This window comes from Schistocerca cancellata, chromosome 2 (assembly GCF_023864275.1).
Source record: "Schistocerca cancellata isolate TAMUIC-IGC-003103 chromosome 2, iqSchCanc2.1, whole genome shotgun sequence".
Classification (NCBI taxonomy): Eukaryota; Metazoa; Arthropoda; class Insecta; order Orthoptera; family Acrididae; genus Schistocerca; species Schistocerca cancellata.
In genome coordinates, this window is record NC_064627.1 from 663,890,065 (window position 1) to 663,915,087 (window position 25,023).

A 25,023-nucleotide genomic window follows, 5' to 3' on the forward strand; every position below is an offset into this window, starting at 1 on the left:
AAGAAGTGCTGTCGAAGACGTTTTTTGTAATCAGACCAGTCTTCCGCCGTCTTGTCGTAAAGAGGAAAAGTAGGTAGAGACAACGACGAGAGACGCCTCGCATTTGATGTCGCGACGAAATCACGAATCGCATTTGTGAGAAGCGTTTGCTGTTCTATGAGACCTCGCAATAGTTGCTCTAAAGTAGCCATGGAAACATGTGGCTCAACGATGGAAAAGAAAAATCACTACCTCGTCGCCAATTGTTATAACTTCAAGTTGAACAAATATATTTCAAGGAAGATGCAATATGTGAAAGTCACAGATCAAGTAAACAGAGTAAGACATGTGTACACTTTAACAGTCAAATCATAACTGAGTCAAAGTCTAGCGGCCGCTGGCTGGCTGGCCGCTTAGGTGGCGTGGCTGCTGCATGGCTGGGAGACAGCGCCACATGTAAAGGACGCGCGTAACAGTGCGGCGGCAGTTTGAAAGATTGGCGAGTCACAACAGATTGCTTCAGTGCTCACAGCAAATTTGTCCGATTGGCATACTAATTCTGGACTGTATGACCTTCAAACAGAAACTTTTTGATTAAATCTTATAATTTTCTTAATCTGTAGTGCAACTTTTCCCAAACTGGGAATTAATGTTAGTGGAGTTGCATTGAGCCACTTGACCCATTGCCAAATGCTTTATGATATTTAAGACTGTCAGCTTTCTGTTACATCAATCATAATTTTCTGAAATCAGCAAAACAAGCAAAACTTGAACCCAGGAGAAAGTGAACACTTTCTCCTTCACACTGCAATGAATGCATATATGTTCAAATATTTTTCCTTCGTAATTCTTTGGTATTCAGAGAAAATCCTATGCTTGAGCCGTATCTCCAGTTCTGCGTGTAATAACATTATGCACTTCAACCATTAGGTTTTATACAGATAATTAGTATGTTAGGAGAGACTTCAGATTTTTACCTTTAGTTACTATCATATGATATAAATGCTTTTTTTTTTTACGTCCATTCTGTCATATTTGTATGAGATCCAAACATGTTCTCAGTCGCTACTGACTAGCCAGTTGTGCCACTGGTTTTGTCACATGTGCAGAGAGCGTAATGACTTTAATCAGTAAGTCATATGTTCATGCAAATGACCTGTATAATAAGGAATGTATAACACTGAACTTTATGGCAAAAAAGCGTGGTTTCTTTTTCTCTCAGCTGTATTGTAATAGATTTTAATAGCCAACACAGTAATTTTGAGCATCTGTGTTTTCACAGCCCAGAACTGTTTATGTATATACAACTTATTTTGTTTCTAAAAATAGTTTCATTTAGTTTTTTAGTCATCTGTCTCCTTTTTGTAGCAGTTAGGCTATAGTTTACAGTGAATATTTGCTTTCTTTCTATCTTTCAGTGACATAAGAAAGTGCAGCACAGGTGTTGTTAACACTAAGTCTACCAATGTAACTGTTTCTACTATGTTCCGTTTATGTAACAGAATCAGTAATGTCTGCCAAGAGAGATGAACAGACACCCTGTTGTTTAATGTTTTGGTCAGTAGTGTATTTTTCATTCTTGTTACTTACTTGTCTTTTATCATCACTTAAGTATGCTAAAATGATATTGGAAGGTTTTGAATAGAATGAAAATAATGAAAGGAGTAATGGTAACTACTCGCCCTCTAGCTGAGGCATTGAGCAGTTGGCAGGCATGTAAAGGAGAGTTTAAATATGTTGCTGATCTTCTTCTGGACAATGTCTTTCTTCAGAGACATTGCAACTCTCCCCACCCTCCTTCCCCCTTAACCCATACATAGCTCTGCCACTGGACAGTGTAGCTGGCGAGGCTAACACAGCCCTGTGTATGTACTTGGGTTTCACTGTCTTAAACGTGTTCATCCTCTAACTAGTGTTTTAACTGTTATGGAAGGTTATCGTGTTGTTATAGGTATTATGCACATTGAAAATCATAAAGAATAATACTGACAAGTACAGAAAACTTGATCAAAGTGGAGAGTGTATAATTAAAAAAATGCAAATATTTCAGTCCCAATGCATTCAATACACTTTTACTATGTATGTTTGTGTGTGTTTGTCAGAAGGTTCGTTCTTAGGACTCTTACTTTTTATTGTTCATATTGACGTTCTTTCAACAGCAACATTACCAGATGATGAGTGCATTTTATTTACAGATGATACAAACTTTGTGATAAATAGCAAATAAAATTTAACAATATTCTTCATAAAGACTTAAAAGTCAGTCAATTTTCATACAGAATGATGTCTATTAGTCAGTATTTTCAGTAGCTTGTCAACAAGCATACAAGATGCAACTAATTAAGTACAGTTTAAGAGGAACCTAAAGTATTTATTGATGGTCAACTCTTTGTACTCATTGATGATTTTTTTAGTAGAATATATTGATGTTTTTATTATTAATTATATCTCATAATATGAATGCTATGAAATACTCGACTTTGCCACAGCTTCAGCGCAGCAGTGTGATTTGTGTAAGTGACTTGCAAACTAATTTTGTTCTTGTAAGTGCTTGGATTTATTAGCCTTGGTATTGTTTTATATACATTAGTGTGTATATATTGAAATATTTGTTACAAGTTTTTAATTAATGTGAACATGACAGAAGTGTATAATTTGTTTAGATTTTCTGCATCCTTGAGGATCGTCTCATTTAAGATCTGTGGAAAGAATGTTAAGATATGAGGGTTTTCTGTAAATATTTATTGTGTATTTTTGTTTGTTTGACATCCTCCACATCCTTTAGGGGTTCTTCCCTGTAGATCTCCACAATGAACAGTGTATCTAATTTAATCTATTGCTATCTTGTTCCATAGCCGGCCTTCTTCGTGTCTCATAAACTTCTTGCTGAATGGTCGTTCTGTCATGTTGGAAATGCCAAGGAAAACTGGAGGAAAGATAATTTCACATTTGCTTGCTGCCCATGGCGGAGAAATATTTGTCCACACTTTAGTAACTGCACGTAGTGTCTTGGAAGATCCTCCTTCTATCAGTGAAGGTTGTGGAGGTCGTGTGACAGATTATCGGATAACGGTACTAATTTAGCTACTTCATTTTTTAAATTTTTTGCTATTTTTATCACTTACTTGTTTAAGAGGTCTTTTCTCATTGATTACTTCTTTTAAGAACCTTCAGAGAGCTGAATCTATTTCATTACATCAATTTATTTCACTATGGCTGCTCTTCTTGGTAAACTGTACAGCAGTTACTGATCTACCTACAATGTACTTAGTTTTATTAAAAGAAATTGTCCCATATACCACTTTTGCATGGTGTATGTAATTAGTTATGTTCATATTATAACCAGGATAATATAAAAATGTAGCAATATTTTTGAACTTACTCTTCTGAAACCTATTTACCATGTTCTCATAGAAATCAGGTTGCTCTTCTGTCAACTGATTTAAATGTACTGTACCTCTCTTTTCTGGATATTTGTAATCTGTGCCTTGAATAGTAAGGGTAATTTCACATTTGAAAAGCATTGGCAGTTGAAACTTTGTAACCAGAGGATTATGTGGATATGACATTATCAACTGAGTTTGGAAATATTTTATTTGCATTGGTTGCTTCCTTTACGTTAAGTAGCATAGATACGAATGACAGAAATGAAATAGTTATAACTGTTATTGTTTCTTGTGGCATACCATCAAAGGGCTAACTAGTAGTCTTTGGGTTGACATCTTACTTTTTTCAAATTTTTGAAAATGCCTGTTATCACACTTCATTCATAGTTATCATTATCAGCCATTTGACATCCATTACTGGATATTGGTCTTCTCCAGACTTCCCCATGTCACTCCTGCAAGTTCATTTTTGTCATCTATCCACCTTCCATTATGTCATCACCTAGATCTGTTTTTTATCTTGTGGAATCCAGAAAAGAACTTCCTAGGTAGATTTACTATACATTACCTAAATGCCATCCCAACATCCATTGTGGTTTCTTTATAGCCATAACTGTGTCTTCCATTCCATGCTTTTATTTCATCTTGTATATTGTGTACCACCATGCAGCACCCAGCTGCTCCTTGAACACTCCTTAGTTCTAGAAAGTCTGTGTATCAATAGTATAAGTAAAATCTGGTTATACAGACTGACTGTAAACTTTTAGTTTCAGGCACATCAGAAGCACATTTTGTTTAGGGGTTGTACCTCATTATTTCTACATAAGCATCATGAAATTATACTAGAGTGTTTATCCAAGTGTAATGACAAAAAGTTTATGGGTTTTCAGCCAGGTAACTAGATCAGTGTGTTGTGATTTTTTGAAAGATATCTTACTCGCTGTATTACCCCAGTGTTCAAGAAGAGAGACAGACCACCATCAAATGTGATTACTGAGTGAGATAGTGCATACAGTACCAGTATTTTGAGTGACTTATACTCCCAATTCATTTTCTTTTTGCAAACACAATTATTTGTTGGCATTTACATATGACACAAAAAAACTACGTTAATGTACATGTATAACTAAATGTACTTTTAAGTAAAGCAAAGCATGTTATTTATATCATCATCATCATCATCATCATCATCATCATCATCATGTACAGTTTCCTGCCAGTGTTGAGTGAATCCACTGATTTTATATTTTCTTCGTTTTAGGATTTTGGGGTGCTAATGCAGAATAACAAACTGATACCTCTGAAACGAAAATATGATGAAACTGAGCCAGAGACACCATTAGACAAGATGAGAGCCCGACTTGATCGCCATACAAAGTATTGGCCCATCACTATTTCATCAACACTAATTTTTAATCTGAGGATGGTATGTTTCTTTTACCATATGTCCCATATTAAATCAAAAAGATATCCAATTATCTCAATGAGAACAGCAATATTAGTATATTCAGTAGTTAATTAATATATTTTGCTATTATTATTATTGTTATTATTTCACAATGACAACAATAGAATGCCTGTGTAGTCTACACCTGCAGTTTACAGGATTCAAGACTCAAGTACAGCGTCATTAAAAAATATTGTGCTTTATTTGACAAGTGAAGGAAACTATTAGGATTGTTTCAAAATTTTAGCATTGTAAATGTAGCATGCTATACTACAGCCAAACTTTAACTTGGGAACCACTGAAAGCTAGGCTGTAATAGGATAAGAAAGGGGTTGTGTAAAAGTTGGAGCTATGCCAGAATCACTTCATTTTGGCTTCAAATGGCTCATTCTTTACATTATCTTGCCATTTTTGCGCCCTGTGTTGCTTTTCTTCACCTGACCCTCCTCCTTTCAGATTTTCCTTTTCAAGTCTCCTTCCCATTACTCTCAGTGAAACCTGTAACCACCCTTCCCATCCCTCCTTCCTCTCCCCCACCCCCCTCCCCTTCCCACACACACACACCCACCCACCCACCCACACACACACACACACACACACAGAAGCATTAATAATTGCCTAAAGGCATAACAGGACAGGCAACCAGTGCAACCAGGAGCTCTCCCCAGTCACCAGTGCTGGATGTGGACTCTGCTTGACTCCGTGGCTAAACTACCACAGTAACTCACCGTAACATAACTTTCAAAAACCTATTCACTAAAATTTATGCATAACAGATTCAGACGAGTGAGCAGTCTGTTGCAATTATGTAATTGTTTATTAATTCCAATTACACATCATCAGACACAGTGTCAGACTGGAACAATAAAGAAATAGTTACAACTCAGATATGTAGGACTCATATCACTAAAAAGTGAGTAAATTTGAGAAACTTTAAAACTTAGTTGGTTGAACAATGAAAGTCTTAAGTATGGGACACAGTTGTCATGTAAAACAGAGGTGAAAAACACCTTATCATAAACTACAAATTGACATAGGGGAGCCATAAAAAGACACAGAAAGATGAGTAGCAAAAACATTGAGTATAACAGATTAGGGGAGAAGGGAAGGGGGAGGAGCAAATCAAATATGAAAGCAACCAGAATGAAAAACACTCTTATCATGGCAAAAAAAAGGGGGGGGGGGAGGTGAATATGTCCTAAGGGAACTGGCTTTTCAATTTACCTGGCAGCTTCGAGACATTTAATTCAAAACATCTTGACATACTCACACTTTTTTCACTTGTTAGTATTAGTACCCATGTCATGAAATATCGTGCAGTGTATCAAGTAAAATAACATGATACTTGATGTCATATTGTACAGCATGACACATGCCATCATGTCATCCAACATGGCATTTGTCATGTCGTGCAGTATGACACAAAAAGTCATTAAAGTTTAGGATGCATGCATCCCCACACTGTGCTATTTTCAATTAGAGATGCACTTCAAGCTCCGATTCTTCCTATTATAGATGTATCCCACTCTCTAGAAGCACATAAATGTGCTTATAGTCTTTCTTACATCCATTACCATACATGTAACAGGGGATGGATTTGGGGGAGAAAAGGTCCTCTCCGGGAAACAATCAGTCACCCCCACCTAAAACCAAAAACTGTTGTAGTGTTCGTCCAGGAAAAAATCCACGCCCAGAAATTTTATCCCTCAGAAAAACTCTTTTAGCTATTACAACCTTCAGCCGTATGATATAACATGTTATTTACTGTGGCTGGCAAATGTCCTGGATTTTGCGCACAGGATCAGGGACTTTAGCTTATGAATTGCAAGATGCAGGTGTGCCAACACAATGCAGCTAAGAGAGCTCACTGTCCTGGGGAAGTAGGATTAACTTAAAAGATTTAAATGTCTTTGATACTGCCAGATAAGTCAAAAAGCTAGTTCCATTCTTTTCATTCCTACCTCTGGCCGGGGTGGACCTATTTTTGTGATGTGATAGGAGCATTTTGCATTGTGGTTCCCAACTTTAGCTCTACCATGAAACATTGCAACAGCCAACCTGAATTAAGGATGAGTATGAGTGACTGAAATGAGATCAGCAGATCTCTGAAACACTGTATACACGACAAAATACTATCAACTTTCCAATCCTGTATGAAAATTGATGAACTTAAGCTTCTTTTGTCTGAAAATAAACTTTCTACAAGATTTCATAGTAGTTTCTGAAGATTTTATGTGAAATTTTAGAGTGCTGTGTCATGGCAGTGGCTGAAACTTTCTCAAAACAATGGGACAACTATTAATTACATGTATTTGTCTACTTTTGTACAAAATTTGAACCCTTTTTTGCGTGTGAACTCTTTGCCTTTACAAATGTCTGCTTGTGTCTGTGTATGTGCGGATGGATATGTGTGTGTGTGTGCGCGAGTGTATACCTGTCCTTTTTTTCCCCCTAAGGTAAGTCTTTCCACTCCCGGAATTGGAATGACTCCTTACCCTCTCCCTTAAAACCCACATCCTTTCGTCTTTCCCTCTCCTTCCCTCTTTCCTGATGAAGCAACCGTTTGTTGCGAAAGCTTGAATTTTGTGTGTATGTTTGTGTTTGTTTGTGTGTCTATTGACCTGCCAGCGCTTTTGTTTGGTAAGTGTCATCATCTTTGTTTATATATATAGAGATCATGCCCAAACTCTTTGTCTTTAAATATGTATGCTTGTGTCTGTATATGTGTGGATGGATATGTGTGTGCGTGCGAGTGTATACCTATCCTTTTTTTCCCCTAAGGTAAGTCTTTCTGCTCCCGGGATTGGAATGACTCCTTATCCTCTCCCTTAAAACCCACATCCTTTCATCTTTCCCTCTCCTTCCCTCTTTCCTGACGAAGCACCCGGGGGTTGCGAAAGCTCGAAATTTTGTGTGTGTGTTTGTGTGTTTTTCATTGTGCCTATCTACCGGCACTTTCCCGTTTGGTAAGTCATGGAATCTTTGTTTTTAATATATTTTTCCCATGTGGAATGTTTCTTTATATATATATTAGAGGGAAACATTCCACGTGGGAAAAATATATCTAAAAACAAAGATGAGAGGATAAAGAGTCATTCCATCCCTGGAGCAGAAAGACTTACCTAAGGGGGAAAAAAGGACAGGTATACACTCGCACACACACACATATCCATCCGAATATACACAGACACAAGCAGACATTTGTAAAGGCAAAGAGTTTGGGCAGAGATGTCAGTTGAGGCGGAAGTACAGAGGCAAAGATGTTGTTGAAAGACAGGTGAGGCATGAGCAGCGGCAAATTGAAATTAGAAATTAGCGGAGATTGAGGCCTGGTGGATAGTGAGAAGAGAGGATATGCTGAAGGGCAAGTTCCCATCTCCGGAGTTCTGACAGGTGTAACACTGTGCCAAGATGTGCTGGCCGTGCACCAAGGGTGATCCTCATTACCAACAAACACTGTCTGCCTGTGTCCATTCATGCGAATGGACAGTTTGTTGCTGGTCATTCCCACATAGAATGCATCACAGTGTAGGCAGGACAGTTGGTAGATCACGTGGGTGCTTTCACACGTGGCTCTGCCTTTGATTGTGTACACCTTCCGGGTTACAGGACTGGAGTTGGTGGTGGTGGGAGGGTGCATGGGACAGGTTTTACACCGGGGGCAGTTACAAGGGTAGGAGCCAGAGGGTAGGGAAGGTGGTTTGGGGATTTCATAGGGATGAACTAAGAGGTTACAAAGGTTAGGTGGACGACGGAAAGACACTCTTGGTGGAGTGGGGAGGATTTCATGAAGGATGGTTCTCATTTCAGGGCAGGATTTGAGGAAGTCGTATCCCTGCTGGAGAGCCACATTCAGAATCTGATCCAGTCCCAGAATGTATCCTGTCACAAGTGGGGCACTTTTGTGGTTCTTCTGTGGGAGGTTCTGGGTTTGAGAGGATGAGGAAGTGGCTCTGGTTATTTGCTTCTGTACGAGGTCAGGAGGGTAGTTGCGGGATGCGAAAGCTGTTGTCAGGTTGTTGGTGTAATGCTTCAGGGATTCCGGACTGGAGCAGATTCGTTTTCCATGAAGACCTAGGCTGTAGGGAAGGGACCGTTTGATGTGGAATGGGTGGCAGCTGTCGTAATGGAGGTACTGTTGCTTGTTGGTGGGTTTGATGTGGACGGACGTGTGAAGCTGGCCATTGGACAGGTGAAGGTCAACATCAAGGAAAGTGGCATGGGATTTGGAGTAGGACCAGGTGAATCTGATGGAACCAAAGGAGTTGAGGTCGGAGAGGAAATTCTGGAGTTCTTCTTCACTGTGAGTCCAGATCATGAAGATGTCATCAATAAATCTGTACCAAACGTTGGGTTGGCAGGCCTGGGTAACCAAGAAGGCTTCCTCTAAGCGACCCATGAATAGGTTGGTGTACGAAGGGGCCATCCTGGTACCCATGGCTGTTCCCTTTAATTGTTGGTATGTCTGGTCTTCAAAAGTGAAGAAGTTGTGGGTCAGGATGAAGCTGGCTAAGGTAATGAGGAAAGAGGTTTTAGGTAGGGTGGCAGGTGATCGGCGTAACCTCCTGTTAAACTTTCAACCTTCTAATACCATGTCACCCTCAAAACACCCCCACAACGACCCCATTAAGTTTTATTTACATTCCCTCCGCAAACATGCCTTCACCCTAGCCATATTACGCTCGCATATTTTATTTTCTCAGGCTTGTCTGACATTTGGCATCACTCCCAAAGGCCTCACACTTAAAGTTCCCATCTCTGGCTGCAACCCTTCTTTCCATCAGTCCCTATACCAGTTCCAAACTGAACAATCCATTGCCCTCACCCACCTAATCCTTCACCTACACATCAACTCAGCCAATGAACACACCCGTCAACTCCTATCCTTAATAAAAGTCCTCAATCTTTCCTCTCCCACATCCACACCGGCTATTCAGAGCATCCTCCTACAGGCCAACCGCAAATTAGAACAGCATGCCACCCTTCACCTCAAAAAACTATCCAATCTCCTGGTTTCCCACCTCCGGAAAGGCAACTCACTCACCCTTCACAACCTTTCCAGCAAACCTCAACCACCTCTCATTGCACACAAGCCCAGTCTCTCCCATCTACTCAATCTCCCACTTCCAGCTCCACTCCCTCCAAAACCTCAACATTCCAATCAACACAATCTGGTACCACAACACCCTAATTCAGTAGTTAACCTTTCCTCCAAACCTCTCTCCCAATCCGAAACCTCTGTCCTATCCAAAGGCCTCACCTTCAGCCCCACTCCCTGATTCAACCAAACAGCCCTCGTCGGAGATTTACTGTCCTACACTCGTACTCTCTGCTGGGAGTATCACTTTGCCACGAAGAAAAATGATCCTAATCCATACCTAATGATCCAACTCCCCAAGACACTATCCAAATTGGACCCTGCCTGGAACAGTTCCGTCCTCCGTCACAGCGGGACCCACCTCCTCTTCCTCAAAATCACCCTCTCCAAACCTTCCAGGAATTTCTGACTTCCAGCCTTGCCTCTCAATCCTTCTTAAAAAACCTTAATCCTACTCCCAACATCACCACTGCTGAAGCCCAGGCTATCCGTGATCTGAAGGCTGACCGGTCCATCGTCATTCTTCCGGCGGAAAGGGTTCCACGACCGTGGTACTTGATCGTCGGGAGTATGTGGCTGAGGGACTGCGTCAGCTTTCAGACAACACCACATACAAAGTTTGCCAAGGTAATCCCATTCCTGATGTCCAGGCAGAGCTTCAAGGAGTCCTCAGAACCTTAGGCCCCCTACAAAACCTTTCACCTGACTCCATCAACCTCCTGACCCCACCGACACCCCGCACCCCTACCTTCTACCTTCTTCCTTCTTCCTAAAATTCACAAACCCAATCATCCCGGCCGCCCCATTGTAGCTGGTTACCAAGCCCCCACAGAACGTATCTCTGTCTACGTAGATCAACACCTTCAACCCATTACATGCAGTCTCCCATCCTTCATCAAAGACACCAACCACTTTCTTGAACGCCTGGAATCCTTACCCAATCCGTTACCCCCAGAAACCATCCTTGTAACCATTGATGCCACTTCCTTATACACAAATATCCCGCACGTCCAGGGCCTCGCTGCGATGGAGCACTTCCTTTCACGCCGGTCACCTGCCACCCTACCTAAAACCTCTTTCCTCATTACCTTAGCCAGCTTCATCCTGACCCACAACTTCTTCACTTTTGAAGACCAGACACCAACAATTAAAGGGAACAGCCATGGGTACCAGGATGGCCCCTTCGTACACCAACCTATTCATGGGTCGCTTAGAGGAAGCCTTCTTGGTTACCCAGGCCTGCCAACCCAAAGTTTGGTACAGATTTACTGATGACATCTTCATGATCTGGACTCACAGTGAAGAAGAACTCCAGAATTTCCTCTCCGACCTCAACTCCTTTGGTTCCATCAGATTCACCTGGTCCTACTCCAAATCCCATGCCACTTTCCTTGATGTTGACCTTCACCTGTCCAATGGCCAGCTTCACACGTCCGTCCACATCAAACCCACCAACAAGCAACAGTACCTCCATTACGACAGCTGCCACCCATTCCACATCAAATGGTCCCTTCCCTACAGCCTAGGTCTTCATGGAAAACGAATCTGCTCCAGTCCGGAATCCCTGAAGCATTACACCAACAACCTGACAACAGCTTTCGCATCCCGCAACTACCCTCCTGACCTGGTACAGAAGCAAATAACCAGAGCCACTTCCTCATCCTCTCAAACCCAGAACCTCCCACAGAAGAACCACAAAAGTGCCCCACTTGTGACAGGATACATTCTGGGACTGGATCAGATTCTGAATGTGGCTCTCCAGCAGGGATACGACTTCCTCAAATCCTGCCCTGAAATGAGATCCATCCTTCATGAAATCCTCCCCACTCCACCAAGAGTGTCTTTCCGCCGTCCACCTAACCTTCGTAACCTCTTAGTTCATCCCTATGAAATCCCCAAACCACCTTCCCTACCCTCTGGTTCCTACCCTTGTAACCGCCCCCGGTGAAAAAACCTGTCCCATGCACTCTCCCACCGCCACCTACTCCAGTCCTGTAACCCGGAAGGTGTACACAATCAAAGGCAGAGCCACGTGTGAAAGCACCCACGTGATCTACCAACAGACCTGCCTACACTGTGATGCATTCTATGTGGGAATGACCAGCAACAAACTGTCCATTCGCATGAATGGACACAGGCAGACAGTGTTTGTTGGTAATGAGGATCACCCTGTGGCTAAACATGCCTTGGTGCACGGCCAGCACATCTTGGCGCAGTGTTACACCGTCTGGGTTATCTGGATACTTCCCACTAACACCAACCTATCCGAACTCCGGAGATGGGAACTTGCTCTTCAATATATCCTCTCTTCCCATTATCCACCAGGCCTCAATCTCCGCTAATTTCAAGTTGCCGCCACTCATACCTCACCTGTCATTCAACAACATCTTTGCCTCTGCACTTCTGCCTCGACTGACATCTCTGCCCAAACTCTTTGTCTTTAAATATGTCTGCTTGTGTCTGTATATGTGTGGATGGATATGTGTGTGTGGGTGAGTGTATACCCGTCCTTTTTTCCCCCTAAGGTAAGTCTTTCCGCTCCCGGGACTGGAATGACTCCTTACCCTCTCCCTTAAAACCCACATCCTTTCGTCTTTCCCTCTCCTTCCCTCTTTCCTGATGAGGCAATGAGGCAACAGTTTGTTGTGAAAGCTTGAATTTTGTATGTATGTTTGTGTTCGTTTGTGTGTCTGTCGACCTGCCAGCACCTTCATTTGGTAAGTCACATCATCTTTGTTTTTAGGTGTGTATATATATATATATATATATATATATATATATATATATATATATATATATATATATATATATATATATAAAAACAAAGATGATGTGACTTACCAAATGAAAGTGCTGGCAGGTCGACAGACACACAAACGAACACAAACATACACACAAAATTCAAGCTTTCGCAACAAACTGTTGCCTCATCAGGAAAGAGGGAAGGAGAGGGAAAGACGAAAGGATGTGGGTTTTAAGGGAGAGGGTAAGGAGTCATTCCAGTCCCGGGAGCGGAAAGACTTACCTTAGGGGGAAAAAAGGACAGGTATACACTCGCACACACACACATATCCATCCACACATATATAGATACAAGCAGACATATTTAAATATGTGTGGATGGATATGTGTGTGTGTGCGAGTGTATACCCGTCCTTTTTTCCCCCTAAGGTAAGTCTTTCCGCTCCCGGGACTGGAATGACTCCTTACCCTCTCCCTTAAAACCCACATCCTTTCGTCTTTCCCTCTCCTTCCCTCTTTCCTGATGAGGCAACAGTTTGTTGCGAAAGCTTGAATTTTGTGTGTATGTTTGTGATCGTTTGTGTGTCTGTCGACCTGCCAGCACTTTCATTTGGTAAGTCACATCATCTTTGTTTTCAGGTATATTTTTCCTTCGTGGAATGTTTCCTTCTATTATAACTATATATATATATATATATATATATATATATATATATATATATATATATATAATAGAGGGAAACATTCCACGTGGGAAAAATATATTTAAAAAGAAAGATGATGAGACTTACCCAACAAAAGCGCTGGCAGGTCGATAGACACACAAATAAACACAAACATACACACAAAACACAAGCAGACATTTGTAAAGGCATTATATGAATATAATAGAGGGAAACGTTCCACGTGGGAAAAATATATTTAAAAAGAAAGATGATGAGACCTACCAAACAAAAGCGCTGGCAGGTCGATAGACACACAAACAAACACAAACATACACACAAAATCTAGCTTTCGCAACCAATGGTTGCCTCGTCAGGAAAGAGGGAAGGAGAGGGAAAGACAAAAGGATTTGGGTTTTAAGGGAGAGGGTAAGGAGTCATTCCAATCCCGGGAGCGGAAAGACTTACCTTAGGGGGAAAAAAGGACAGGTATACACTCGCACACACACACATATCCATCCTCATATACACAGACACAAGCAGAGTCGGGGCGGATGTACAAAGGCAAAGATGATGTTGAAAGACAGGTGAGGTATGAGCGGCGGCAAATTGAAATTAGAAATTAGCGGAGATTGAGGCCTGGCGGATAGTGAGAAGAGAGGATATGCTGAAGGGCAAGTTCCCATCTCCGGAGTTCTGACAGGTTGGTGTTAGTGGGAAGTATCCAGATAACCCGGATGGTGTAACACTGTGCCAAGATGTGCTGGCCGTGCACCAAGGCATGTTTAGCCACAGGGTGATCCTCATTACCAAACTCTTTGCCTTTACAAATGTCTGCTTGTGTCTGTGTATATGAGGATGGATATGTGTGTGTGTGCGAGTGTATACCTGTCCTTTTTTCCCCCTAAGGTAAGTCTTTCTGCTCCCGGGATTGGAATGACTCCTTACCCTCTCCCTTAAAACCCAAATCCTTTTGTCTTTCCCTCTCCTTCCCTCTTTCCTGACGAGGCAACCATTGGTTGCGAAAGCTAGATTTTGTGTGTATGTTTGTGTTTGTTTGTGTGTCTATCGACCTGCCAGCGCTTTTGTTTGGTAAGTCTCATCATCTTTCTTTATATATATATATATATATATATATATATATATATATATATATATATATATATATATATATAGAGACTTACCCGACAAAAGCGCTGGCAGGTCGATAGACACACAAATAAACACAAACATACACACAAAACTCTAGCTTTCGCAACCAACGGTTGCCTCGTCAGGAAAGAGGGAAGGAGAAGGAAATACAAAAGGATATGGGTTTTAGGGGGTAAGGAGTCATTCCAATCCCGGGAGCGGAAAGACTTACCTTAGGGGGAAAAAAGGACAGGTATACACTCGCACACACACACATATCCATCCATACATACAAGACACAAGCAGACATTTGTCAGGAAGTGGGTTACGTATTGTTACGTACTATTGAGTATATATCGGCGGGATAAAATTGTATACTGGATTACGGTAAAAAAGGAGAAGGTGAATAGAAAGTAAAACTGCTGGCAAAAACAGAAGGAGGAAATAAGATGACAGAAAAGACTACGAAATGTAACAGTGACAATAACAATAACAAACGTGATTGTTGGATTCAAATTAATGATATGAATATAATAGAGGGAAACATTCCACGTGGGAAAAATATATTTAAAAAGAAAGATGATGAGACTTACCCAACAAAAGCGCTGGCAGGTCGATAGACACACAAATAAACACAAACATACACACAAAACTCTAGCTTTCGCAACCAACGGTTGCCTCGTCAAATGTCTGCTTGTGTCTTGTATGTATGGATGGATATGTGTGTGTGTGCGAGTGTATACCTGTCCTTTTTTCCCCCTAAGGTAAGTCTTTCCGCTCCCGGGATTGGAATGACTCCTTACAAAAACCCATATCCTTTTGTATTTCCTTCTCCTTCCCTCTTTCCTGACGAGGCAACCGTTGGTTGCGAAAGCTAGAGTTTTGTGTGTATGTTTGTGTTTATTTGTGTGTCTATCGACCTGCCAGCGCTTTTGTTGGGTAAGTCTCATCATCTTTCTTTTTAAATATATTTTTCCCACGTGGAATGTTTCCCTAGAGGGAAACATTCCACGTGGGAAAAATATATTTAAAAAGAAAGATGATGAGACTTACCAAACAAAAGCGCTGGCAGGTCGATAGACACACAAACAAACACAAACATACACACAAAAATCTAGCTTTCGCAACCAACGGTTGCCTCGTCAGGAAAGAGGGAAGGAGAAGGAAAGACAAAAGGATATGGGTTTTAAGGGAGAGGGTAAGGAGTCATTCCAATCCCGGGAGCGGAAAGACTTACCTTAGGGGGAAAAAAGGACAGGTATACACTCGCACACACACACATATCCATCCGCATATACACAGGCACAAGCAGACATTTGTAAAGGCAAAGAGTTTGGGCAGAGATGTCAGTCGGGACGGAAGTACAGAGGCAAAGATGATGTTGAAAGACAGGTGAGGTATGAGCGGCGGCAGATTGAAATTAGAAATTAGCGGAGATTGAGGCCTGGCGGATAGCGAGAAGAGAGGATATGCTGAAGGGCAAGTTCCCATCTCCGGAGTTCAGACAGGTTGGTGTTAGTGGGAAGTATCCAGATAACCCGGACGGTGTAACACTGTGCCAAGATGTGCTGGCCGTGCACCAAGGCATGTTTAGCCACAGGGTGATCCTCATTACCAACAAACACTGTCTGCCTGTGTCCATTCATGCGAATGGACAGTTTGTTGCTGGTCATTCCCACATAGAATGCATCACAGTGTAGGCAGGTCAGTTGGTAAATCACGTGGGTGCTTTCACACGTGGCTTTGCCTTTGATCGTGTACACCTTCCGGGTTACAGGACTGGAATAGGTGGTGGTGGGAGGGTGCATGGGACAGGTTTTACACCGGGGGCGGCAAATGATTCTGTCAGCTAAGCTATAGTTTCAAAGCAAGAAGGAAGGAAGATTGAGTTTAATGTCCCCTTGACATCGAGGTCATTTTAGACAGAGCACAAGCTTGGATTGTGTCAAGGATAAGGAAAGAAATTGGCTGTGCCTATTGAAAGGAACCATCCTAGCAGTTTGCAGGAGCGGTTTGGGAAAATCATGGAAAACCTAAATCCGGATGGCTGGATGTGGGTCTGAACAGTTGTCCTTCAGAATGCGAGTCCAGTGTGCTAACCACTGCCCCACCTCGCTCCGTAACTTTAATTTCAGCTCAATTAAATTTCGGCCGATTTAAAATCTTTTCAAAAAAAAATTAATTATTTCACAGCTCCAGTTTGTCATTCAGAACTTGCTTAATATGCAGTAACATAGCAACAGTGAGACAAATGTTGAAATGGCTATGCAAATAGCTACTGCTTGGGGCTAAACCAAATACTATATATATATATATATTTACCCCATGATCCTGGCTTAAATAGAAACCGTATAGTGAGCACCAAGACATCCCCCCCTTCCAAAAAGAAAATTGCAATTATGTTCGCATCCTTTTCACACGTATTTGTTGAAGAAGGAGCTGGTGCATCAGTAGACACGCATTCACAATGATGAAATTGAATGAGGTGGAACTGCAATGCCCTCAACGATCATAAATACAGAAGTGGTGTAGCGATGTTACAGACAACGAACTGTCTGAGTTAGGGACTACCGTATTTACTAGAATCTAATGCGCACTTTTTTTCTGGTTTTTGTAATCCAAAAAACCGTCTGCGGCTTAGAATCGAGTGCAAAGTAAGCGGAAGTTCTGGTGTTGGTAGGTGCCGCCACAACTAACTTCTGCCGTCGAATATACACTCCTGGAAATGGAAAAAAGAACACATTGACACCGGTGTGTCAGACCCACCATACTTGCTCCGGACACTGCGAGAGGGCTGTACAAGCAATGATCACACGCACGGCACAGCGGACACACCAGGAACCGCGGTGTTGGCCGTCGAATGGCGCTAGCTGCGCAGCATTTGTGCACCGCCGCCGTCAGTGTCAGCCAGTTTGCCGTGGCATACGGAGCTCCATCGCAGTCTTTAACACTGGTAGCATGCCGCGACAGCGTGGACGTGAACCGTATGTGCAGTTGACGGACTTTGAGCGAGGGCGTATAGTGGGCATGCGGGAGGCCGGGTGGACGTACCGCCGAATTGCTCAACACGTGGGGCGTGAGGTCTCCACAGTACATCGATGTTGTCGCCAGTGGTCGGCGGAAGGTGCACGTGCCCGTCGACCTGGGACCGGACCGCAGCGACGCACGGATGCACGCCAAGACCGTAGGATCCTACGCAGTGCCGTAGGGGACCGCACCGCCACTTCCCAGCAAATTAGGGACACTGTTGCTCCTGGGGTATCGGCGAGGACCATTCGCAACCGTCTCCATGAAGCTGGGCTACGGTCCCGCACACCGTTAGGCCGTCTTCCGCTCACGCCCCAACATCGTGCAGCCCGCCTCCAGTGGCGTCGCGACAGGCGTGAATGGAGGGACGAATGGAGACGTGTCGTCTTCAGCGATGAGAGTCGCTTCTGCCTTGGTGCCAATGATGGTCGTATGCGTGTTTGGCGCCGTGCAGGTGAGCGCCACAATCAGGACTGCATACGACCGAGGCACACAGGGCCAACACCCGGCATCATGGTGTGGGGAGCGATCTCCTACACTGGCCGTACACCACTGGTGATCGTCGAGGGGACACTGAATAGTGCACGGTACATCCAAACCGTCATCGAACCCATCGTTCTACCATTCCTAGACCGGCAAGGGAACTTGCTGTTCCAACAGGACAATGCACGTCCGCATGTATCCCGTGCCACCCAACGTGCTCTAGAAGGTGTAAGTCACCTACCCTGGCCAGCAAGATCTCCGGATCTGTCCCCCATTGAGCATGTTTGGGACTGGATGAAGCGTCGTCTCACGCGGTCTGCACGTCCAGCACGAACGCTGGTCCAACTGAGGCGCCAGGTGGAAATGGCATGGCAAGCCGTTCCACAGGACTACATCCAGCATCTCTACGATCGTCTCCATGGGAGAATAGCAGCCTGCATTGCTGCGAAAGGTGGATATACACTGTACTAGTGCCGACATTGTGCATGCTCTGTTGCCTTTGTCTATGTGCCTGTGGTTCTGTCAGTGTGATCATGTGATGTATCTGACCCCAGGAATGTGTCAATAAAGTTTCCCCTTCCTGGGACAATGAATTCACGGTGTTCTTATTTCAATTTCCAGGAGTGTATATAGTGCTACACAGGCATGTTTTGCAGGCACAATGATAAATACTGGCGCCAAAACCTCTGCGTCAGTAAATAAATTTAAAAAAAGGTGGAAGACGAGCTTTTTTTCTCCGCGCCGAGTTTCGACCACTGCATTTTTATACATTATCCAATGAAGTAAATACAAATTCCGCATTGTTCATCTTCGAATGTAGCAGCATTTCAATGTACCACGAAAATCTGAATGGCAGGACTGTTTGGGATGTTTGTCAATATGGCCAACTCTACGTTCTGAAATTTTCCTACCTGTAAGACGAGATGGTTGCTAATAGGAACTTTTTGAATTGTGAATCACATACAGTATTCTCTTCACCATAAGAATAATATGAATATAAACATTTTGCCATGTATTCTTTCGTGTTTGCTGCTATCTCAGTTAAATCCTGTCTGCCTAATAAACTACGAAACTAGAGTGAGACAACAGCAAACGCGGAAGAATATACATATCATGTCATGTTTATATCCGTATTATTCTTATGCCTAATAATGATACAGTCAGAAATGAAGCACGGCTATTGACTAGATTTTTAAAGCTAAGATGACCCCAATTTCTGTGCAGAATGTAATGTACTAAAGAGGCGTCTGCAAAGATTTTCAAATGCAGAAAAATTTTCGCTAAACTCTCGTTCAGAACATCTTATATCATACGCAGTCTATTAATTGGTTCTTGTTGATCATTATCAAAGAAAGCAGCAGTGTAAGTAACAACAAATAGCAGTCTCTTGCCATTGTTTCGCTAATGAGACAATTCCTCTTTTTTTTTTTATCGTAAGCGGCGGTAGCGCACACAAAAGCAAGCGATGCCGTGAGCGGCGACAGGTCGTAAACACACATTATCAGAATGTGACAAACAATGCACGACACAGTACAATAATGCATTTTCAGCTTAGAGTGACGTAAACACCTATAACAAAAAGAACGGCACTTATCATATCAAAGAAAAATAAGCAATCAATTCAAACCAGACATAGCATGTGAAAAAAGAAGGGTACCCCTATAAATATGGACGGAGCAACTGACGCATAGCAATGGCTACCTGGTAAAGCTTAACTGCTAAGCTTACGACTCGAACCAAACTCCTGTAGCTGTATCGCCATTCATTCGACCTAAATTGTGTCTCATATTACAATGGACCAACTTTGTTTCAATTTGGAGGTGCGGCCTAAAACTTCTCTCTCCCCTTGAATTTCGAGTCTCAAATTTCATGTGCGGTCTAGATTCGAGAATTTTTTTTTCCTTGATTTCGAGTCTCATTTTTCATGTGCGGCTTAGATTCGAGCGCGGCTTAGATTCGAGTAAATACGGTAGCTAGGTAGTGATGCTAGGGCAGCAGGAATTTAAATGATGTGCATGGGAATGGGGAGGGGAGGTGAAGGAAAAAGAGAGAAGAGGAGGGTGAAGGGGAGGACGTGTATATACAGGGAAAATTACATATTAATGTGAAAGGAAAGGAAAAAATGGGGATAAAACAGGAAGCGGTGTGACGTGAGGTTCATGTAAGATAGCCCTGCGGTCTAGAGAGGTGCTGGTTTTAGAGATTTTTAAATTGTATATTCTGTCTACCAGACTAGGGTGGTATCCATTGATTCTAGCAATGTGTCTCAAATGTGCAAGCTCTTGTTTGACGGTTTCTGAATCTAAGGACAGGTCACACAAACGGTCGACCACAGAAGAAAAAAAGCTTCTTTTGTAACTGAAAGGATGGAAAGATGTTGAGTGGATGATGGTGTCACTGTTTGTGGGCTTTCTGTAAAGCCCAAACTTGATGTATTTATTGAATTATTGAATGAAGCATTCAGTTCACTTGTGTTGGTGAATGAAAACCATTTTTGGATGAAGATGGCAAAATTCATCTCGGAGGAGGCATATGTCATTCATGTAGGCATTCATTATAACAAAAATATCATCCATGTGTCTGCAATAAAAAAGGATGTTCGTACTAACGGCAGAAGCTTGCATAAAATAACAGTTTTCAAGTGTATTGACAAAATTGTCTGTTTAAAATCCTGTGAGGCAGTTGCCCATTGCAAGGCTGTCTGTTTATAAGGCTGTCAATAAAAGAAAAATAATTATGTAAGGTAATGAGGGAAAGAAGGGAGATGAGCTTGTAGACTTCATCTGGATTTAATTTGCCATTTCTGGACAGGTTTTCAAGAATGATATCTAGTGTTTCTTGAACAGGAAGATTAGTATATATCAAACTATGGAAAATCCACAATGGAATAACGACAATATTATGAAAAAGATAGATTGCTACTCGCCATGTAGAGGAGATTTTGAGTTACAGACAGCCACAACAAAAAGACAGCTTAACATGTGAGCTTTTAGCCAATAGGCCTTCTTCTAACATAGAAAACACTCACACACACATTCACGCAAGCACAATTCATAAACATGTGACCACTCTCTCTAGCCACTGAGGCCAACATCTCCTCTGTATGGTGAGTAGCAGTCTATTGTTTCATAACATTAACATATGTATATAGATATATTTTTTAAAAGTGCAAACAAGGAGAGGACAACAAAAATTTTCCTTACAAGTTCCATGGATCATGAATACGATATTTCGTAATGATGTGGAACGAGTCAAATTTTCCAATACATGACATAATTAAGTTAATTTAACAACATAATTAAGTTAATATAACAACTTTTTTATTTTTTTTATTTTTGTTTGTTTGGTTTTTTTCTTAATTTATATCTAAAAATTCCTCTATGGAGTAGAAGGAGTTGTCATTCAGAAATTCTTTTAATATCTTCTTTAATACTTGCTGGTTATCTGTCAGACTTTTGATACTATTTGGTAAGTGACCAAAGACTTTAGTGGCAGTATAATTCACCCCTTTCTGTGCCAAAGTTAGATTTAATCTTGAATAGTGAAGATCATCCTTTCTCCTAGTATTGTAGTTATGCACACTGCTATTACTTTTGAATTAGGTTTGGTTGTTAATAACAAATTTCATAAGAGAGTATATATACTGAGAAGTTACTGTGAATATCCCTAGATCCTTAAATAAATGTCTGCAGGATGACCTTGGGTGGACTCCAGCTATTATTCTGATAACACGCTTTTGTGCAATAAATACTTTATTCCTCAGTGATGAATTACCCCAAAATATGACGCCATATGCAAGCAGTGAGTGAAAATAGGCATAGTAAGCTAATTTACTAATTTTATCACAAAAATTTGCAATGACCCTTATTGCATAAGTAGCTGAACTCAAACGTTTCAACAGATCATCAATGTGTTTCTTCCAATTTAATCTCTCATCAATGGACACACCTAAAAATTTTTAATATTCTACCTTATCTGTATGCTTCTGATTAAGGTCTATATTTATTAATGGCGTCATACCATTTACTGTACGGAACTGTATGTACTGTGTCTTATCAAAATTCAATGAGAGTCCATTTACAAGGAACCAATTAGTAGTTTTCTGAAATACATTATTGACAATTTCATCAGTTAATTCTTGTTTGTCAGGTGTGATTATTATATTTAGATCATCAGCAAAGAGAACTAACTTTGCCTCTTCATGAATATAAAATGGCAAGTCATTAATATATATTAAGAACAACAAAGGACCCAAGACCAACCCTTGTGGAACCCCATTGATAGTTCCCCAGTTTGAGGAATGTGCTGATCTTTGCATATTATGAGAACTGCTTATTTCAACTTTCTGCACTCTTCCAGTTAGGTACGAATTAAACCATTTGTGCACTGTCCCATTCATGCCACAATACTTGAGCTTGTCTAGCAGATTCCCGACTTTGTATTTATAGTGATTATCAGGACAGATTATATTGTACAGACTACTGTCCCATCTTTATTACAAACAGTTTTGGAAGATAATTGTCTCCCTTTGTCTCTTGCTTTACGTGAGATTTTTCATTGATTAGTTTTATCATCAACTGTATGATCTAAAGCAATCTTTAAATCAGCAATGAGTTAACTGGTCCGATGTTCATTTGAAATGAGCTGTACATTGCTCTTGAGACTTTCCTTAGGAAGATCAAGCTGTTTATTACTAAACTGAATGGAGGTGAGGCTGACCACTCTTTCTGCAAATGGGAAGATACCTTGGTATTTACTGCTTTGATTCAGATCATAATGTGCTGCAAGGTATGTTTTCTGTAGTGGGGAGATCTTTTTAAATTACTTCCCTTTAATAAGTCACTCTTTTCTGTGGGGACACGTTAAAGATCTGGTGGATGTACCACCTCTACTATGTGATATAGAAGAGCTCCGGAAGAGAATACAGGAAGCGACCGCCTCTGTAGACAATGCCATTTTGCGATGGGTATGTCTAGAATTCGATTACTGTATTGACGTCTTCTGGGTCACTCATAGTTTGCATATCGAATGTTTGTAAAAAAAACTTTCAGAGTTTCTCTTCAAAATGCAGTATATATGATGTCTGTACAGTGTTTAGCTCTTGTGCAATAAATAATTGAAATATATACGAAGATAGTAACTCTTCTTGAAAGAACAGATATCATTGATGACCGTCCAGCTTCTCTAGAATAAATGATAATTAATTGAAACCCTCAGCTGCCGACAGGTGTTGTTGATATACCTCGATGGGGACAGCTGAAAATGTGTGCCCCGACCAGGACTCTAACCGGGGATCTCTTGCTTACATGGCAGATGCTCTATCCACTGAGCCACCGAATACACAGATGAATAGCGTGACTGCAGGGGCTTATCCCTTGCATGCTTCCCGTGAGACCCACATTCCCAACTGTTTACAATCTACATACATAATGTACCTAATAGATATTTGCCCATCCACTCATTACTCTCACACACTAAGGTGACGATTCCCGTAAGAGTTCGGGCAACCTGTGCACATTTGCACAGATGAAGGTCAATGGCTGGGTAGCCTTTAACTATATATATGAAGATAGGAACTGTCCTCGAATGAAAAGATACCATTAATGACCGTGCAGCTTCTCTAGAATAAATGATTGGGACTCGAACCCGGGTTCTCCTGCTTACATGGCAGACGCTCTATTCATCTGAGCCACCGGATACACATATGAATTATCATTTATTCTATAGAAGCTGCACGCTCATCAATGGTATCTGTTCTTCCAAGAACAGCTACTATCTTCATATACATAGTTAAAGGCTACCCAGCCATTGACCTTCGTCTGTGCCAATGCGCACAGGTTGCTTGAACTCTTACGGGAATCGTCACCTTAGTGTGTGCGAGTAATGAGTGGATGGGCAAATATCTATCAGGTACATTACGTATGTAGATTGTGAACATTTAGGAATGTGGCTCTCCCGGGAAGCGTGCAAGGGATAAGTCCCTGCATTCATGCTATTCATCGGTGTATTCTTTGGCTCAGATGGATAGAGCATCTGCCATGTAAGCAGGAGATCCCAGGTTCGAGTCCCGGTCGGGGCACACATTTTCAGCTGTCCCCATCGAGATATATCAAAAACACACGTCGGCAGCTGAGGGTTTCAATTAATTATCATTTAAATAATTGAAAGTGTTCCCGGACTTTATGTACACTCTGTGTTATCCATCTTCTTTCCAAAACGACACTTCCAGCCCCTCCTTCCCCACCCATCTGACTATAACCTGCCTCCTTTCCCTCCGTCTTATTCTATCTCCTCATTAAAACCTATTCCTCCACCCTCCTCTTCTTTGGACACCTATGGCACTCTCTTTTCATTCTTCCCAGGTCCAAATTTTTCTCTAACAGCACGACAAGCTTCCCTTTCCGTTCGTGCAACATTACCCACTATCTTACATGATCCTCATCTCACAATGTTTCCTCTTTTACCCCCTTTTTCCTCTTCTTTTCATATTAATACATGAAGATCCCTATATTCAACCTCCTCCCCTTTTCCCTCCCCTCCCCTCCCCCCCCCCCCCTTTCCCCTGCACATCATCTAAATTTCCACTGCTCAAGACTGAGCAAGGTGGCACAGTGGCTAGCACATTGCACTCGCATTCGGGAGGACAACGGTTCAATCCTGTGTCTGGCCTCCTGATTTAGGTTTTCTGTGATTTCCCTACATCACTCCAGGTAAATGCCAGGATGGTTCCTTTGAAAGGGCACAGCCGACTTCCTTCCCCATCCTTCCCTAATCCGATGAGACCGATGACCTCGCTATCTGGTCTCCTCCGCCAGACAACCTCAACTGCTCCAGCACTGTCACCTGGCTGGCGCCCACGTTGCACAGTTCTCTGTCCGTAACATTGTTGCACCACGGCCGGCTGGTGTGGCCGTGCGGTTCTAGGCGCTTCAGTCTGGAGCCGCATGACTGCTACGGTCGCAGGTTCGAATCCTGCCTTGGGCATGGATGTGTGTGATGTCCTTAGGTTAGTTAGGTTTAAGTAGTTCTACGTTCTAGGGGACTGATGACCACAGATGTTAAGTCCCA

At 42.0% G+C, this 25,023-nt stretch overlaps 1 protein-coding gene across 2 annotated transcripts in view; it reads left to right on the forward strand.

Moving 5' to 3' along the window:
* LOC126162362 (integrator complex subunit 13) overlaps positions 1-25,023 on the forward strand; it is a 302,316-nt gene that overhangs the window by 101,183 nt on the left and 176,110 nt on the right. For both annotated transcript variants that reach the window (XM_049918816.1, XM_049918815.1), the window contains exons 8-9: positions 2,835-3,051; positions 4,627-4,791. In XM_049918816.1, coding sequence (XP_049774773.1) covers positions 2,835-3,051; positions 4,627-4,791 — 382 coding nt within the window. The remainder of the gene's footprint in view (positions 1-2,834; positions 3,052-4,626; positions 4,792-25,023) is intronic.